Source organism: Typopeltis vanoorti, chromosome 7 (assembly GCF_054136105.1).
Source record: "Typopeltis vanoorti isolate ZY-2024b chromosome 7, IOZ_Tvanoo_1.0, whole genome shotgun sequence".
NCBI lineage: Eukaryota > Metazoa > Arthropoda > Arachnida > Uropygi > Thelyphonidae > Typopeltis > Typopeltis vanoorti.
The window spans coordinates 133,775,485-133,795,734 of NC_143555.1; the positions used below are offsets into that span (position 1 = coordinate 133,775,485).

At 35.6% G+C, this 20,250-nt stretch overlaps 1 protein-coding gene across 1 annotated transcript in view; it reads left to right on the plus strand.

Moving 5' to 3' along the window:
- The window catches only part of LOC150105083 (32 kDa beta-galactoside-binding lectin-like), a 48,916-nt gene that overhangs the window by 13,249 nt on the left and 15,417 nt on the right, over window positions 1-20,250 (plus strand). The window contains exons 3-4 of the mRNA XM_090396140.1: window positions 5,762-5,972; window positions 14,660-14,785. Of these exons, the coding sequence (XP_090252266.1) occupies window positions 5,762-5,972; window positions 14,660-14,785 (337 nt within the window). The remainder of the gene's footprint in view (window positions 1-5,761; window positions 5,973-14,659; window positions 14,786-20,250) is intronic.

Consider the following 20,250-nt stretch of genomic DNA (forward strand, 5'->3'; position numbering starts at 1 on the left):
CATGGGATCTTGAGGTGATAATCAATAGAAATTTGAAGTTTAGAAGACATATTGTGAGGTGGTGAAGGTAACCCAGAGAATTGCTGCAATTGAGGACTTTGACCATCAGAGAAGTGGTGATTCCATTGTATAAAGCCCTGATCAGGAATCTGGATTATTGTACTCAAATCTGCTCACTGGAATTTGAGCACAATAATCACTTGGAAAGGGTTCAAGGGTGGATAACAAAAATGACATCAGGACTTATACAGTGAGGATAGACTTGAGGACATGCAAACTTCAGTTTGGATAGAAAAGTGAAAGGGTGACATGATTGAGACAAACTGTTGACAGGTGTTTATAGGATTGACACTGAGGGATTTTTCATATAGTAGAACAGGGAGGAGGACAAGGGGAGGGCATCCCTGGAAGTTGTAAGAAAGCAAGAAGTGGCATTTTTTGCATTGATGTAATTCGATCATGGAATGCATTGCCTAATAGGATGGGGAACATGCAGATTTTGAACAGATTTAAGGAATGGTACGATAGACATAGTGTTGTGCAAGATAAGCTTCCTGTGACTCCATGGAGATCCTGAATAATCATGATAATGTAGATATATTGGTGGTAGATGATTTTCACTCATTCTGCTTATTGGAGGCCTGAAGTTGTTGAAAAAGAAAAGCCATATTTGATCTCTCGAACCAGGACTCGTTGTTTTTCTAGCTCATAGCCTGTACTATAGATTTTACAGCCTTTCATGAGTGGGATTCATATTTAAAAACTTTGTATGTATAAAAATGCTGCTCTAGTTGGCTAAGTGGATAGTGCTTCCAATCTCAACCAGTGAGTTGTAGATTCAAATCACAGGAGACATCTTACTAAATAACAAGTTTAGGATTTGCAGGTAATAACGATCAAGGAAAGGAAAGGAAGGATTAGTGATAGCATTCAACACCAAACATGCAGATAAACTTCTTGATTGTAAGGTAGTTTCAAGAAGAGTGATATGGGCAAACTTCAAAATGGAGAAATGGACCATGAAATTTATTTGTGCTCATGGTCCCACAGAGGATTCTTCTGAGGAAGAAATGGAGGATTTTTTTGAGTCATTAGAACAGACGACTGACATAAAGAAAATGGAAAAAGCGGTCCTTGTGAGATCTGAATAGCAGATTAGGAAATGAATTCCACAAGGTATATAGGAACATTTTGGGAAAATTTGGAGAAAAACTCAACTAATAATTGGTATTTGCTGGACTTCTGCTCAGGATGCAGACTAGTCATTACTAATACTGTGTTTCAACATAAAGTTGTGCACAAGTTCACATGGAGAGAAGACACAAGAAATACGAAAAGCCTCATTGACTATGTCATTGTTGATAATGATATCATCATATTGGTTCAGAAGATCCAGTATGATGTATCAAGCGTGTACAGAGGATCTGAAATTGTAAGTGACCATTACTTAGTACTATGCAGGATAAAAACGGATATCACATTGAAAAGAGCACTATGTAAGAAAGTTTAAAATAATTAAAGTTGACAGCTTTTACAGGTAAACTCTAGACTCGACTATACAATATCATTGAAGAAAAAAGAAACTGGTTGAAAACAAGAACCGAACCTTGGAATCTCAGTGGTAAACTCTGAAGAAGACATTGATTGAGATGAGGAGGTATATAGTAAAGTTGCCTACAAGGATAGAAAAATAAGAACACCATAGTGGACATAAGAAGTTAAAGAAGTAGTCCTGGAAAAGAAGAAAGCATACCAAAAGTTCCTAACAAATAAGTCTGCAGATACCCTAAAAGAATACAGAGAAAAATGTAAGAAAGCTAAGCTATGTGTATGAGTAGCTAAACAAGTCACAGGAAGACTGTTGTAAGAGTATGAGAGATAAATATCATGAAGGTGGCAAAATGTTCTGGAGGCTATTGAAGAAGAATAATGGAGGAAAGAGTAATGTAAAAAGGAAAGAGTTTGTCAAAAGATGATAAAGATGACATGAAAACTGAAGATAAGGATATCCTAGATGTCTGGAGTAATTACTTTGAAAGACTTGAATGAACCAAGTAGTGACAGAACCATACTAGAAAAGTTTCAAGAGGAATGCAAAGAATATATATCAATACTTAAGGTAGAAAAAGCCATCAAAAAGTTAATGTGGAAAGGCAGCTGGAATAGATGATTTTGACCAGAAATGCTTAAACATTATGAAAGTTTTGCAGTGGCTGTACTGCATAATTCATAGGACCTAGTCAGGAGATTGAATTCACAATGATTGGAGTAGAGCTCTTATACTTATCTATAAAAAAAAATAAAAATAAAAAAAAAGGGACTAAAGCTACATGTGAGAATTGCAGAGGAATTTTTCTGCTAAATGTTCTAGGTAAGATTTATGCAAGCATACTTGAAAAGAGGTGAAGAAACTTGGAGAACAAGCCAAAATTTTGGTTCAGTCCAAATAGAGGTTGTCAAGATCACATTTTCACTTCAAGATAAATAGTTGAGAAATTTTAGGAATATGACAAGGATCTGTACTTAAGTTTTGTAAATCTGGAAAAGGCATGCGACAAGATGCCCTGAGAAAGCTTTTCAAAACACTACAATTATATGGGGTGAATGGAACATTATACAAAACAATACAATCTATATTTAAGTTGTCAGTCAGCAATTAGAATTGAAGGAAGTACAGGAAGATAGTTTGATGTAAAATCAGAGATAAGACAAGGATGCCCATTATCTTTACTATTATTCATCATCTATAGGATCACATTATGAAAGAAAGTGGCATTAGGCCCGATATTAGAATTGGAGATATCAAACTTAGTGCTTTACTTTATGCAAATGATGTTGTACTCCTAAATGCATCTAGTGCACATCTCCAGGATTCTCTAACTAAATTGAATAACAGCTGTAACAAATTGGCATGAAAATCAGCAATAAAAAAACTCAAAACTATGAAAATAAGCATGAAAACTTCAGTTGCATTCTAATGGAGAGTCTATAGAACAAGTAGAACATTTCAGCTATTTAGGCACAGTTCTTATTGTAGATGGCGAGTTAAATCTGGAAATAGACAACAGAATAAGCAAAGCTGGTATGGTGGGTAGCCAGCTGAATAAATTTATATGGAATAAGAGAGAAATTAGCCAAAAAACCAAACTAGCAGTATATAACTACCAGTACTACCTTACCCCAGTTTGCTCACACTTGGATAAAGGATTAAACTAAATTTATTATAGTCTAACCAAGTGAAAAATAAACTTTCAACATCTTGCTCTAAATACAGAGTAATTTAATAAAAAAAAAAAAAAAGGTGGCACACCGTTTGGCAACTCCTATAGGTAAAGATGACCTGCCATTGCTTCTGCCTGGTATCTCCACCTCTGGGCCTGGCTCCCACTGAAGAGACCTCAATAAAGGTCGAAACTAGTCTGGGTAGTGGCCTTCCCTTAATGCATAACATTATACATATCTGCAAGGAGATGTGTTTTGCATTGCCCGGTGTTGTACTACCTTACTTCAGTCCTGAAGATATTTTCAGGTGCAACTTTGTTTGTTCACACTTGGATAAAGGATTAAACTAAATTTATTATAGCAGTATATAAGACGGTGTTCAAATTAGTTTTAAGTTATGGATTCTGAGAAAAATTGGGGGGGGGGGACCAATGGCATCAGTGGCAGAATCATATTAGAAAGGACCTCGACGTTATTAGCATTGAAGAATGTGTAAGCAAAGCTAATCTAAGGTGGTATGGTCACTTAATTAGAATGGTGAGGAAAGTTATCATAACAGGTGTTTGAGGCTAAGATGGAAGACAAGAGATCCAAAGGAAGACCAAGATCTCAGTGGATTGATTTAGTCAGAAGTGCCTTAGTTATGACAATATTGCAGTTTTAACAGGTAATACTGATTTGGAGTCAAAATGTTGATAGGAGACTAATAGCAATGTAAACTTAATCATATAGTGCTGTCATAGTAACTTGAACATCCCTTGAGGGTACATATAAAGAAATTGAAGATAAAAATGCTGATCTGGTTGACTTAAGTAGATGGTGCTTTCACTCTCCAATTTGAATTTTTTTTTACTTGTTTATACTATAAATTAAAGATGCCAAGAAATTATATTCTTGGTTTAATCTTTTATCCAAGTGTAAGCAAACAATGTTTGTGTGTGAAGTATCTTCATGACTGGGCTACTTGTCTGGGTAGTGGCTCTTCCCATAATGCATTGCATTATACCCTTCTGAAAGGATGTGTGCTTTACATTATGGATACAAAGGCAATTGACATGAAGTCATCAGCCTCTATACACAAGTAGCCCAGTCATGCAGATACTTCATGCTCAAACATCGTTTGCTTACACTTGGATAAAGGATTAAACCAAGAATATAATTTCTTGGTATCTTAATTTATAGGATAGTGAATGAACTGTTGGAATCATATTAAGAATGAAACTATTAGGAAGGACTTTAACATAAGCATTCATAAATATGTGAAAATTGAAAATCTAAATTGCTATGGTCACTTTAACACAGTGGTTCTTAACCTTTTTTTGCCTGGTACCCCCTTTCAACTATTTGTATTGCCTGGTGCCCCTGCTCATTTTTGCACTAGGTTAATGACTCAATAAGATGACTATAATTTTATTAGGCAGACCTAAATTACCATCAACATATATAAACTGATAGTTAATTAAAAATTAGTGACTTTGATACAAATTAATTTTTATTCAAAAAAGATGTAAACTTACTGTATAATAAGCCAATCATTAATGGCTACCCTGAGTCTGAGATCCTGCTAATTTTTCGATATCAGGTTCAATGTTCGCCATACGAAGTCTCAAGTTTTTTTATATTTTTTTCAAGTTTATTATTATATTGGTAGTATTGTAATGCTTACCACCCCCCTCAGCTTCCCCTAACTGCTTGCCACCCCCACCCTCAGCGTCACACCTCCCAGGTTAAGAACCACTGCTTTAACAAATTATAAGATTGTAAGCAGAAAGCTTAGCAAAGAAGTGGTTGATACCTGAGATGGCAGAAAATAGGGACACAAACCACACGTGTTGAAAAGATTATTTTCATTATATTAAGGTGTCTTAATTTTGTCAGGGGTTTAAAGGTGGTTTTTATGTTGTATTTGTGTAGTGTTCTATTTTTTCTGAAATGTCTCTAACATATGGTATAGCAATAGCATTCTTGACACACGTGTTGAAAAGATTATATTAAGGTGTCTTAATTTTGTCGGGGGTTTAAAGGTAGTTTTGATGTTGTATTTGTGTAGTGTTCTATTTTTTCTGAAATGCCTCTAACATATGGTATAGCAATAGCATTCTTGAAATCTTTTTTGTTGTTAGTGGTATCTTTGTGGAGGATTTTGTGAATGGTTTTTATACTTATCCATTTTTTATATAGCTTGTTTCTTATACACATGTATCCTTCTGAAGATGACCTCAATACAGGGGTCGAAACGTAAAGTTATTATTTTATTATTAATCAGTAAAATAATCTTTTCAACACGTGTGTTTTGTGTCCCTAAATTCATAAATATGAATGCTGATCACCGTGTAACCTTAAAAGAAATAAAGTCTGTACATCTCTTGAGAGTACATATCAGGAATTTGATAACAATGAATTTATTAAATTCAGATGTAGTTACTTTTTTTGGACTACTTGGTACCGAAAAGCAGTATGTAACTTAATTGTTTTTTTTTTTTTTCAAATAGTTAAATGTTTTATCTCTTGTAATTGGTTTCATTATATGTAATCATAGATTTGAAATAAACCTAGCATCAGATATTGAAAAGGAAAATGACACAGTTGATTTACCATTGCACTTGAGCATTCGATTTGATCAGAGGGCTGTTGTGCGCAATACCCGTATAACTCAACAATGGGGTGCTGAAGAACGACAGGGAATATTTCCTTTCCATACTGGCAAGGACTTCAGTGTACTAATTCTTGCAGAAGAGAAGTCATACATGGTAACTTTGAAGTTTTTATTTTAAATTAGTTATGGGAACTTGAAAATATTTAAAAAATTGAGTATTAATTGTGACACTAGCAGAGTATATATATGAAAATGTATTTGCTGAAATACATATTATATTCACTGTTGACTGTTATTTATGAATTTAAAAATAATCTTTATGCTTTCATAGAGCATGAACTGATTAGAATGATTTTATATAATTTGACCATATAGTTCCCACTTAAAGTCATTTTTGGCATAACTCATTGTAGATTAAAAGTCAGCAAATAGACAACCAACAGATTTTTCACAGAGCATATGTGATTTGAACCCCACTCATAATTTGTATCAGTTAGTTATTTTAGTTTTACATTTCACGTCCTCTTATACACCGGTGTCCAAAACCTAAGGACAAGCACTATTCCTGAAGATTACAGCCACAAATTCAGGCAAATCAGCTTGTGGCAATTTGAATAACTGACGATTTCGTGTAGAAAGTGGGTGCACATTCAAATTTTCAAATTGCACACAAAGGGGTCATCAGTGTAGCAGTAGAACTGTCCCCAGTTTTACGTACACCTGGTTGACATAGCAATGTGAGCACTTACTATTTGAACAATCTCATCTGTTTCTAACAGAAAGGCCATCTGCATTCACTAAAGTTATTTTCATTGCTAATGTTTTCATTTACATTCAACATAATGATAAAATTCTTTTGGGTTGTCTTTAGCCTGCACAGCCAGTTCTTTTCATACTCTGATTTAACTCTTCATATAATACTCAAATTTTCTGCTATGTACTTTATATACACTGGTGTCTTTGAGACATCAAAAGATGTCTCAAAGACATTGCCCAGATAATTTCACACAGGGGGAAGACTTGTTCAAAAGCTTGAAGTTCACAGTATTACTGATGTCAGAGAGTTTGGAATCTCACATAGTGTTATATCCAGGCTCTGGGCAGCTCAAACCAATGGAATGTTTGCCAAGAGGTTGCCCTCACTCTACCACAGAGCACGAAGACAGATTTTTGGTTACAACAGCAAAACATAATAGACACACACACACTATGGCAGGTCAGTTTGCAAGTTGGCTCCATTCAAGCAGAGGCATGCAAATATCTCAACAAACTGTAGCAAGATGTCTGTGACAAGTAGGCTTATATGTTCAAAGACCTGTCTGCGTCCCTTTTATCCACAGCTCATCGTATAGTACCATATCCATAAAAATTGGAAAAGACACCAATGGGCTAATGTACTCTTTACAAATGAATCATTTTAGTCTTTCCTCTGATTCTAGATGACACTTGATATGGCATGAAAGTGGCACTACTTACCATTGCGAGAATGTTCTTGAAAGGGATAGATATGGTAGTGCTGGGATCGTGGTGTAGGGAGGCATTATGCTTAACGGACACACTGAGCTATGCTGGTAAAAGGACTGGTGAATAATATTGCAATGAAGTTCTTGAATGTAATTCAATTGTTCTGTAGTGCTGTAGGCAAAAAATTCATTTTTATGGTTGACAGTGGCATGCAACATCATATATGAGCAGCAGAGATACTTCTGGAGACTGAGGATATTAATCGAATCAAGTGGCCAGCACGTTCTCTAGATCTCAACTCCATAGAACATATTTCGAACGCAATTGGCGCTTGAAATTTCCCTTCAGAAAACAAGGCCTTATTCTTGCTCTAAAGGAGAGGTAGCCAGTTTGCCTCAAGAACTCCAGAATCACTTGGTGCTAAGCATGGTACACTGTTGAGAGCTGCATCGCAGTTTAAGGTGGACATATTCCATAATGGAATGTCTCTCTGCATAGTTTTCTGTAAGCACTGTACATTAATTCCTTAACTATGTCCTTAGAAAATTTGTAACTTTTGCCAAAAATGTATTGCAATTTAATTTGTGCAAAATTTATACCACATTTTTTTTGTAATATAATTTATTAGTATGCTGGAAATAAATTTAAACTCATGTTTGGCTGTAGTCATGAAAATTTTTTTCATATACAGATAAAAATGTAGTTTTTCCTTAGCTTTTGGACACCAGTGTATATGGTATTAAAACTAATCATATTTGCACATTTTTGTGAAGATTGTAGAACACATGTATTTCACATTTTGGAGAAGTTATTGCCCAAAGCTATTATAGAAACTATAGTATAATTATAAATATTCTTCATAATTGTCATAATTAATAAAAGCAGATTTAAAAAGATAAGTGTTAATGTTAATTTGTAAAAATATAACTCTTTTGTTATTTTAGCATAATTTTAGTCTGGTTTGGTTGTGGTTTTAGTGTGGTGAGTTGGCATTTCGAAGTTAATCAATTTGAAGCACTTTCAGGATAACAATTAATGGAAGTAAAATGGCAGTAAGTATAAAGTCATCCAAACATACAGCACGAAATTCAGTTGTACTAAGTGTGGTATGGATTTTACCAAGATTGTTGCTGGGAATGTAATATGTACATGTGGCAGATGTTATTGTTTAGAGATTAACCAAGAGAAGTGAGAGAATGAGGGTCTGTAGAAAGTGTGATATGTTAATTGGTTGCATGATTTGGAATGAAAGTAGGGAACTAGAAGTAAAGAATACCAGGTGAGAGGCAATGATTGATGTAAGACTAAGAATGATAGCCAGAAGAGTGAGCGTGAGAATATGAGTGTGGAAAATGTGATTATAAATGCTGGAATGATTTTTAAAGGGAAACCAAACATAAATGCAGAAGCGTGCCTGACTGATGAAATAAGAACAAAGGTTACAGAGTGAAATTATTAAGATGAGGAATGAAATGAGGCATGTACAGAATGAAATTAGACAAATGATGGATATGAACAAAAGACTGCAAAAGATTAAGAAGATAGTAGAGAGAAAGAAATAGTAAATGACTAAAGAATAGCACTATATGGAGATTTTATCATAAAAAATGTGGTGGATGAGAGGGTGCACAAGGTATGTTTTCAGGAGGGACAATGAACAGGATGATTGAGGAACTAGTATGAGAAGCAAGCATGCAAAGGAGTTATTGGTTGTGTTTGGGCATAAGAAGAAAGTGAGATTGATCAGCAGATTAGGGAGAGTGAAAGACAACAGTGTGGTAGAAAGCAGGGATGAATTCTCCAGACTTGCTATGCTTGCTGCGCAAGCTCATTAATTGAGAAAGAAGTAATATTTATTTGTTAATAAATGCATGCATTTATAAGCATTCCATTTAGGCTTTTATTTTTGTAGACAAGAGATGTCTTAAGCTTATGCGGTAATAATTGAGCTTTGCGTTGTATATCGAAGGCCGATGCTTGCTCGTCTAGTCAAAGCTACCTTGGCTTGCTTGGTTGTAGGAGCTTCCAGGTCCTTGCTGCAGCACTGTGATTTGATGCGTGTGCATAACCATTCCACGTTGTCTCACTCTGTTGCTTAAATACAGGCCATACTCAGTCAACGTAGCTCTAGCCAGTGAGCTTCAGCCAGCCTTTACAAGTGTGAGTGTTGCTCGGGAAAATTAAGTTACAACCAACTTTTTATGACGATGTTATTGACCAGTTCATAAAGAAGAACCGTAGGGTAGAATTTGTATTCAAGTAGCTAAATTGAAAAAGATACAATATCATTTGTAAAATAAATGTTTTACTTGTATGATTAAATGTACATAAATTTCTAAATGTATAGTTTTAAATGGTCAGTAATTCATTATTCCGCTAATTAGACTTCAATCACACCTCTCACTCCCTGAATGATAACAAGAGCACCTATAACAAGTCCCACCCATTAGTGGGACTGGTTATAGACCTAGAAATGAATTATTTATTTATGAATGCCAGGAGTGTCAGAAACAAGGAAGAGAAAATTATTGCATTGATTGAGTTTATGTGCCTGAAAATAGTTGGAATAATTGAAACATGGTTGGATGAGAATGACAATTTGACAGGAATAGAAATGGAGGGATATGATGTTTTTTGTGAAGATAGGAAAGGCAAGAGGGGAGTGAGAGAGTGCTGTTGATGATAGCAGACTATCATCAGCAGAGAAATTATGTCCATACAAGGTTGAGATACAAGGAGAAAAAAGTGACAGTTGTTTTAAAGCAGTATGATATCAAGTGGAAGTTGATAGAATGAGGTATTTTGTGTGGTGTTGCTACAGGCTAGGGAATATAGAAGGTGGAGACAAAGAAATGTATAAGCAACTTGGCTGAGTGAGCAATCAAATGGTGGTCAGGGTGATTTTAGCTATGGCAATATTAATTGGAATGAAGAGATAGCATCACGGAATAAAGAGAATCAATTTCTTTAGTTCTTAAGGGACAACAATCTTAGGCAGTATGTAAGATTGTTGTCCCTGGGTTTATAAGGATATTTTGTTTTAAAAAGAATCAGTAAAATATAGAAATATTATTCAAGGAAAAATAAGAATGAGGGGGATGCATGGCAAACAACTTTGTCCCATGTGTCTCTGGCTATAAAAATCTGATCTCCATAGAATTAAAAAGGCAGTCATCCTGGAAAAGTATTCTACTTTTCCAAGATGACTGGAAACTGAAAATGACTAGATGACTAAGAAAGTAATCAAAAGTCCCCAGTAATAATCAGCATGTGCACTGAGAGAATAAAGAAAAAAATGTAAGAAAATTAAGCTGTAAGTGCTTAAACAAACATCATGTGAAAACTTTTAGACTATGGAAAATAAATATAACAAAATGGCTAAATGTTCTGGATGCTGTTGATAAAGCTTACAAATGGAGAAAACAGTACTAAAAGGAATCATAGAGGATAAAAATAATGTAAATACTGAAGATATTCTAAATTTTTGGGGTTATTGTTGTCCTAGTTTGCTAAGTGGTTAGCATATCTGCTGCTCAACCAACAGGCTGCAGGTTTGAATACTGAGATGAGGCCTGGATGTTTATGATTATCCTTAGGCAAAAGATGAATTTCTTCACCTGCTGAGACCACCGTCTTACTTATTGGTGGCATGAAAAAAGGTCCATGTTTGGTTTCTAGAGTGAGTTTCAGACTAAAATTATATATTATTATTATTATTCAGGCCTCCATGGAGTCAAAAGACTCATCGTGGAGGTCCTTCCTAAGAAACACAAAGTCCATCATACCACTCCTTGAACTCATCAACTGTTCTCGCTCTCACCACTCCATCAGGCAATGCATTCCATGGTTCAGCCACCCTCCATGCAAAGAAACCACTCCTCACCCTCTTGCTCACAGTTTCCTTTCATAACTTCCAGGGATGGCCTCTTGTCATCACTCCTTCCCGCTGTTTAACCAAGCGAAAGAACTCTCCAGTGTCAACCCTCTAACCACCTCTCAACAGTTTAAAAGTCTCAATCATATCACCTATCCTCCTCCTATCCGCCAAACTCTGCAGTCCACATTCCCTCAGCCGATCCTCATAACTATCATTGTACAGTCCTGAAACCATCTTTGTTATTCGCCTTTGTACCCTTTCCACAGTTAATTTATCCCTTTCAAATCCTGGGGACCAAATCTGAGAACAACAGTCCAAGTGTGGTCTGATCAGGGTCTTATACAACGGAATGATGACTGTTTTATCTCTGCAGGTCAGTGTCCTTCTCATTATTGCAGCAATCCTCTGTGTTACCTTCAATATATAATTAATAAAAATGGGGGGAGGGATCTTAGCCTGCCCACAGTACTAATATAATACTGGTTTAAGAAGGGGGGGGGAAACATTTTTGGCTGGGAGTCACAAAAAATAATAATAAAATATGAGAGATTGGGAGGTCAAAACACATCATAAACCTGAAAGATTTTCAAATAGAAATTCTCAAATATGGAGGTTTAAAAGTTTTACTATTATTACCCAAGACCTCATGGAGTCAAAGACTCATCTGGGAATTTTACCATGGCTACATTGCATTATTTAGAAGACCTGGTCCAAAAACTGAATTCTGAGTGATAGATACTAGGAAAACTGTACTCCAGCCTCTAAAAAGGGAGGTAAAAGGAATGCAGAGGAATTTCCCTACTGAGTGTTCCAGGTAAGATATATGCAGGTGTACCTGAGAAATGGCGACTAAGAAAAATTGTGCAAATGAAACTTGAGAAAAGAACTAGCTGGGTCCAGGCCAAATCTAGGTTGTCAGGATCAAATTTTTACTTTATAATAGAATCTGCTAAATCCACTAATGGCTTTTATTTCGTTATAGGGAGTAGTTGAGACTGTTTTAGCCTTAACTTTTTTGGAGACTGAGGGGACAGTTCATTCTCCACTGGTACCAGTCAGAGAAAGCTGACCCAAGATTATTATTAATTATAAATGGCATCTGTGAAGAGATGGCAGACAAGTGCCACCACCTTGTAGTCCCAAACACAGTACATTTATTGTCTGAAATAGTGTGGATTCTAAGGTTGATTTTCTTGAGTATATGGGACGAAAAACCAGTGTTTCTGGGGTAAAAAAAGCCACTCACCCTTACCAGAGATTGACTGACTTGGAAACCAGTTGAAGAAAGGGTTAGAAAAAATTCCTTTAGTCTGCAACTAGATTCAAACTAAGACCAGCTTTCTTCAGGCAGCCTAGCACTACGACTGCAAACATCATTTACACAGGGCTGTACAGGCCTTCATGACATATTATTATTACGTGACACCTCCAGAGAGTCCAAGGATAAAAGAACAAAAATTGCAAAATGGGCAGGAACATGGAAAACATCAATTGCATTCAGAATGGAGAACCCTTAGAGCAAGTAAAATATTTCACTGTTTGGACACAATATTTAGTGAAGATGGCAAATTAAATATGGAAATAACAGAATAAGCAAAACTGGAATAGTGGGGGAGTCAATTGAATAACTATATACTAGTTTATATTTCTATAAATGTAGTTCTACAGCTCTCGATCTCCACCACTCAATCCACCAACTACAATGGACCACGCCTACACCAATGCCATCTACTACCAACCACCACTAGTATTTTCACAGACAATCACAAACATCCATGTCCATGGCAGGATTTGAATCTGCAGCCTTTTGGCTGGAGAGTGGATACGTCAACCAGGCTGGCAAAGCAAATATACAAAGCACTCACCATACAGAGTATAAAACACACACACACACACTATATGGAGTACTCACTCTATTTCATGTTTAGATCCAATTACTTAATATACTGCAACCTGTAATTTTTTGTCTATACAAAGCACTCACCTTGTCTTTATTTCATGTTTAGATCAACTTTTTAATATCTCTGCAACCTTTAGTAATAGTAAATAGCTGAGAAATCTTGAAATATAACAGGAGTCTATCTATGTTTAAGTTCTATAGATCTTGAAAAGGCATATAACAAGGTGCCCAGAGAAAAAGATGTTCAAAATGCTTCAGTTACATGGCATAAATATAGATTGCTATACAGTGTCCTGCAGCATTACACTTTAATTGACTGTACTGCTCTATATAAAGAGCAGTATAGTCTATATATTGAAGTGTATGTCATCAGTTAAAATTTAGAGGGTGCAGGAAGATATAATGTAAAATCAAGTGTAAAGGAAGGGTGCACACTATGAAGGAAAGTACTATTAAATCTGATTTCAAAATCAGAAATATTCAACCAAGCTTTTCTTTATGCAAGTTTTCAGGATCACTTAACTAAGTTGAATACTGCTATAACAAATTTATTATAAAAATGAGCAATAAAAAGACAAAAATAGAACAAAAATTGCAAAATGGGCAGGAACATGGAAAACATCAATTGCATTCAGAATGGAGAACCCTTAGAGCAAGTAAAATATTTCACTGTTTGGACACAATATTTAGTGAAGATGGCAAATTAAATATGGAAATAACAGAATAAGCAAAACTGGAATAGTGGGGGAGTCAATTGAATAACTATATACTAGTTTATATTTCTATAAATGTAGTTTACAATATTGCATAAAAATTTATACTCTTGTATATACCAGGAGTATACAAAACAGTGTCAAACCAATTTTAACTTATGTATCTGGGAGTTAGGCTAGAAAGAACACTTGATCGATGAATATATACCACAAAAATCAGTTATAAGAAGAATCACTGTGAATGAATGGCATCAATGGCAAAATCATATCGGACAGACTTTTTAGTCTGTCCAATTACCAATTTGCTCAAAATCAGTCTATTTTTCAAGACTAATATCACATCTTAGATTTCAAATCGGACAGACTTTTTAGTCTGTCCAATTACCAATTTGCTCAAAATCAGTCTATTTTTCAGGACTAATATCACATCTTAGATTTCAAATTAAGACACTTCTAATTGCACCAATCCAACTAGAGGTTGGATTTGTGCAAACATCAAATAAATTAATAATCAGTATGCAAATGCCTATTTTGATAACCTTTGATAACCGGTACAAAATACTCAGAAGACCAAGCTCTAGTTGGATTGGTGCAATTAGAAGTGTCCTAATTTTGAAATCTAAGATGTAATATTAGTCCTGAAAAATAGATTGATTTCGAGCAAATTATTGATGGGAAGTTAGCAATGGTGTAGTGCTATCAACCCCCCCCCTGGATAGTATGTATCACAAATTTTATGATGATAATTGATAGTATCTTTCCTTGGAAGAAGCTCTTCATCAAATGGTATTTTCATGTTTATTATATTGTATTCTGTGTAAAGATTAAAGTAAAAATGAAACATATTTTTAGATTCTTATTCATGCATATTCTTTGTTTTTTAATAGATTGCCATAAATAGACAACATTTTTGTGAATATCACCACCGTTTACCTCTGTCTAATGTGAAAGCATTCAATGTTTCTGGCAATGTGCAGTTAGAGAGTATTACCTATCATCACAATGGATTATCTGTAAGTTGAATTTATCGGTATCGTAAGACTTTCATTTTATGAATTAACTGAGCAGAACAGGATATCATGTTGAATGATTAATGGAATATTAACAGCACTAGGAAAGAATTAAAAATTAATTTTAATGCTTCCAATATTTCGTCTGTCGCTGAAGACATCTTCAGGGATTACAGATAACTCTTATAACACACACTTAAATACAACACAATACTAAGTGAAATATGTAGGTGACTCTAAAGTCCTACATAGATAGTGTGCCTTCTATGAGCATTTGTAGGTGGCCTAGGATGTAAAGTGGGACCTCTGATAATTAATGTTTCCCAAATTTGGGGAAGTTTTATGCAACTGTATTTATTTAAATTTGGCTGATTTCTGAGTGCCACAGCAGATTCTAAAAAAGTCTTTCTTTTTTTGAATTTACTATGGTGGAGCATGGTGGTTTTTCTCAAGGCGATCCTGTGGATTGTATCCAAAACATGGTCTGCAAGGCCAGATTGACCATACTTGTGATTGCAGATGTATGATTTGTGTTCTTCTAAACAGATGGTTGCTGATCTACTTGTCCGAAGTAAGCCAGCTTGCAGGAACAGAGTATTTTATATACTCCAGACATAGAATGGATAAGGCTATCAAGTTTACAATGGGGCTTAAAATCTCAGAGGTTGTACTTTTTTAAGGATATGGCTATTTTTTCTAATGTGTCATGAATGTAGGGGGATGGTGATGGCATTTCTGAAATCCTTCTCAAGAGATGGTCGGAGAATGGTGGAGAACTGATTGTTTTTTTAATTCTATAATTGCTGTTGCCATTGGAAAGGAAGATGTTGTGTAGCTTAAAATCTCAGAGGTTGTACTTTTTTAAGGATATGGCTATTTTTTCTAATGTGTCATGAATGTAGGGGGATGGTGATGGCATTTCTGAAATCCTTCTCAAGAGATGGTCGGAGAATGGTGGAGAACTGATTGTTTTTTTAATTCTATAATTGCTGTTGCCATTGGAAAGGAAGATGTTGTGTATGTAGTTGAGTTCAGTTGAAAGAGCGGTTCCACTTGTTCCTCCCCCATTCCCCAGCCATCTCTTCAGAAGGATTTCAGAAATGCTATCATCATCCCCTACATCAGAAAAAAATAGCCAGGTCCTTAAAAAAAAAAAAAAAAAAAAAAATACAACCTCTACACAGCTTTTAAGCCTCAGTGTAAACTTGCTACCCTTATCCATTCTACCAAAGATCAGCTCCCTCCTCTCTCCGTGCTTTAAGTACCCTGTTCCTGCAAGCTGGCTTACTTCAGGCAGACAGGTAGATCAGCAACCGTCCATTTAGAAGAACACAAATCATGCATCTGCAATCATGCCTATTGTCAATCTGGCCTTGCAGACCATGTTTTGGATACAACCCACAGGATCTCCTGGAGAAAACCCACCATGCTCCGCTGTAGTAAATTCAAAAAAGAAAGACTGTTTTTAGAATCTGCTGTGGCACTCAGAAATCAACCCAGTTCCACAAAACTTCCCAAAATTTGGGAAACTTAAATTATCCTATCTAGGTGGTGCGCTCTCTCTACAAATGCCCATAGAGAGCGCACCACCTAGATAGGACTTTAGTCACCCACCTGTTTTATTCAGTATTATGTTGTGTTGTATTTGAGTGTATTACAAGAGTTATTTGTAATCCCTGAAGATGTCTCAGTGACTGAGATGAAATATTGGAAGTATTGAAATTAGTTTTTAATCCTTTCCTGGTGCTGTAAATATTCACTTCTTAAGCTTCAACACATGAAAGCAGAACAGGATATATTTCTGAGAAAGGTGTCATTCATGTTCACGGCCTTGACTCTTAATGTAAAGTTAAATAGTAGATACTTGGTATCCACTATTATCAGTCACAACTTTTAACTTGATGTTCTTCATTCAGTGGGGGAGGAATGCATCAGGATCTCAGGAGAGCATCTGTAGTTAGGAAAGAAACATTAAATTACAAAGAACATATTAGAAAAAGAAACTTGAATACATCTAAACTTCATGTTATTCCATGATATCAGTTCATCTTAACTATCCTATTGTATTCTACATCTCTCTCTCTCTCTCTCTCTCTCTCTATAAGAAAGATGAAACATGCATTTCATTTGTAGGATGATTTAAATAGGCTGACAGTGTGGGGGAAAACATAATGGATATCAGAAATACAATTTTATTAATACAGACCAGTTTACAATAAAATCATTTATTCAAACCTACCAGTTTCGCCAGCAAACTGTCTGGCTTTTTCAAGGCATTACGGAGATATGAAAGTTAGTAAATGCAAATTAAAAGGAACATAAAAAACGTTGTAAACCAAACTAGTATCTTGAAAGTTTATTTTTCACTTGGTTAGAGTATAATAAATTTAGTTTAATCCTTTATCCAAGTGTGAGCAAACAAAGTTTGCACCTGAAAGTATCTTCAGGACTGGGTTAAGGTGGTACAACACCAGGACAACTCGTTGCAAAGGTGGAGCAAGCTACCAACACTCCTATCTCAGTATCTCCTATAATGCAAAACACATCTCCTTGCGGATATGTCTAATGTTATGCATTAAGGTGTTTTGCATTATAGGAGATACTGAGATAGGAGTGTTGTTAGCTTGCTTCACCTTTGCGATGAGTTGCCCTGGTGTTGTACCACCTTAACCCAGTCCTGAAGATACTTTCAGGTGCAAACTTTGTTTGCTCACACTTGGATAAAGGATTAAACTAAATTTATTACAAACTGGTATCTATGGTTACACGTTTCGCGTGACAGAGATGACTTATTGTTCTTATTCATTATCACTCATGCATGTTTGTTGTAGACTTATAATGTGATTACTGGCTAGCTGTAGTTATCTGGAAGATATCTTCACTATACTTCAAACCATCACAAGTCACACAAACTGAGTATTATCCACATGTTGAAACATAGAGCCAAAAAGTTTATATCAGAAGAGGAGGATACACAGAATGAACTCTCACTAATAGCCAACACATTATCACAAAATGGATATCCTCAAAACATCATCAAAAAATATCTATACAATGACAACCCCAGACAAGAAGAATCCCACCATCAGCACATTTCTACTGTAGTGATACCTTTCATCGTTAGACGGCAGAAATGATGTGCTAAGCCGGGAGAGATGCTTCTGTTGTGGTTTACATCAGAGTGGTCTTCAAACCAACCACCAACATCAGACAAGTTTTAGGATCTCGAAAAGATAAAGTTCTGTTCTACAAATATCCAGAAGTATATTACATTCCCTGCTCCTGTGGTCTTGCCTACATCGGACAAACTTAATGAAGTTTAGAAATTAGACAAAAAGAACATGTTGGTGATGTAAACCACAACAGAAGCATCTCTCCCGGCTTAGCACATCATTTCTGCACGTCTAACCACACGATAGATTGGCAAAACAGCTCCATGCCATATCTCGATGATGACTACAGGCATCGTGTATTTAAGGAAGCCACAATAGTACTAATAACCGGTGGAAACCTCAACAGAAATCAGGGTGTAATTCTAAACAGTTCGTGGAAAAACTTGATCCTCTCTCTCAATCAATCTGAACTACAGCTAGCCAGTAATCACATTACAAGTCTACAATAAACACGCATGCGTGATAATGAATAAGAACAATAAGTCATCTCTGTCACGCGAAACGTGTAACCATAGATACTAGTTTGGTTTACAACGTTTTTTATGTTCCTTTTAATTTGCATTTACTAACTTTCATATCTCCGTAATGCCTTGAAAAAGCCAGACAGTTTGCTGGCGAAACTGGTAGGTTTGAATAAATGTTTTTATTGTAAACTGGTCTGTATTAATAAAATTGTATTTCTATTATAAAACGACCAAAAATGTATAATTTAAATAATGGATATCAATTTAATTTTGAATAGTGTACAGTTATGCATTTTGAGATATAAAGATTACAAGCTGTGTACCACATTCAGGAAACTGTACTCCAGGAAATTGACAAAGCCAGGGATTTTGAGGCAGTAGCAGTAGTAAATAGAAAGTTGAACTTTAGAGGGCATGTTGCTAAAGTAGCCAGGGTAGCTCGCAGGATTATTTTTATTCTTGAAAAACACACTAACAAGCAGAGATACGGCAGCTATCATTCCTCTTTATAAATTATAAAAGTAATCCAGATGTAGGTCTTGATATGACTACATCTGGATTACTGTGATCAGGTCTAGTCACCTGGGTTTCTTGGGGATCAGGAGGTGGAAAGGATCCAGAGGCAAGTGACCAAGATCTGTGAAATGCTCCCTGTGACGATAGATTGAGAGTTTGTGGATTGCAAAAGTTGCTTGATAGGTAAAAAAAAAAAAAAAAAAAAGAATGGGGGGGGGGATATGATAGAAACATTAAGTTGCTTGAAGGATTTGATAGGAATGATGCAGGGGAAATATTTCAGCACTTGGCTAGAGGGAGCAAAAGAAGTTGGAATGACAAGGCCGTGAGGACTAGATTTTTTGCTAGGAAAGTGGTAAATGAATGGAATGGGTCACCTGAGTCCGTTGTGAGTGTCTTTGTTAACGGTTTCAAGACGAGGTACAATACATATTGTGTTCATAAATGATAATTTGAATCTTAGGACTCTGTGGAGGTGCCCGTGTAATAGTAATAATTTGGAAAATGAAATGCACATCTGAAGTAAATTCCACTTCAGAAAAAAGTAGCTAAAGTTTCTCCTGGTCATAATGACATATGTTAAAGTGTTCTAAAGGTTTATATTCCATAATTAATTCCTGTTCTACATCTCTTTGTATTCTCTTGTTCCACTAGTATTCTATCCTACATCCTGAAAATCAGCTATATTCAACCTGTTCCTAAGAAGGGTTACAAGTTATCATCATTAGCATCCAGTTTCACTCACTTTTCTTTCTGAAGTAATAGAAATTGGCCTTACTTTAGAAAGAGCACTAACATAATTTCTATACTACTTTAAAACCACTACATAAAAGATTTCCAGTATGGATTCCACTACTGTCGATCAACATACTTTTTAAAAGTATTGGACAAATTCCATGGAAAATTGGGGAATCGCCCATGGTTGCTCTTTGATATCTCTAAAGCATTTGATCAGTTTTGATACAAAGGCTTATTAAGTAAGCTCCCATTATATGTCATCTGCAACTGGATTGCCAGCTTTCTGTCTGGATTCACATTAAGTGCGATGATGGGTGGATCTTTATCCTTGAACTTTTCAATTAATGATGGTATTCCACTAGACTCTATTCTTGCACCTGCTCTCTTAATTCTGTATATCAGCAACTGTCTCCACTTGACTACTGATATTCAGTAGTTTTACATGATAGTACGCTGTGTTCCTCTTTCTCATTTGACAAATAGGGTGCTCCATAACTTCAGTAATATCATCTTCCACAATCCTAAGTTCTAATCCCTAACCCATTTTTCAATCTTGCTTTATTTCTCAAAAAAAAAA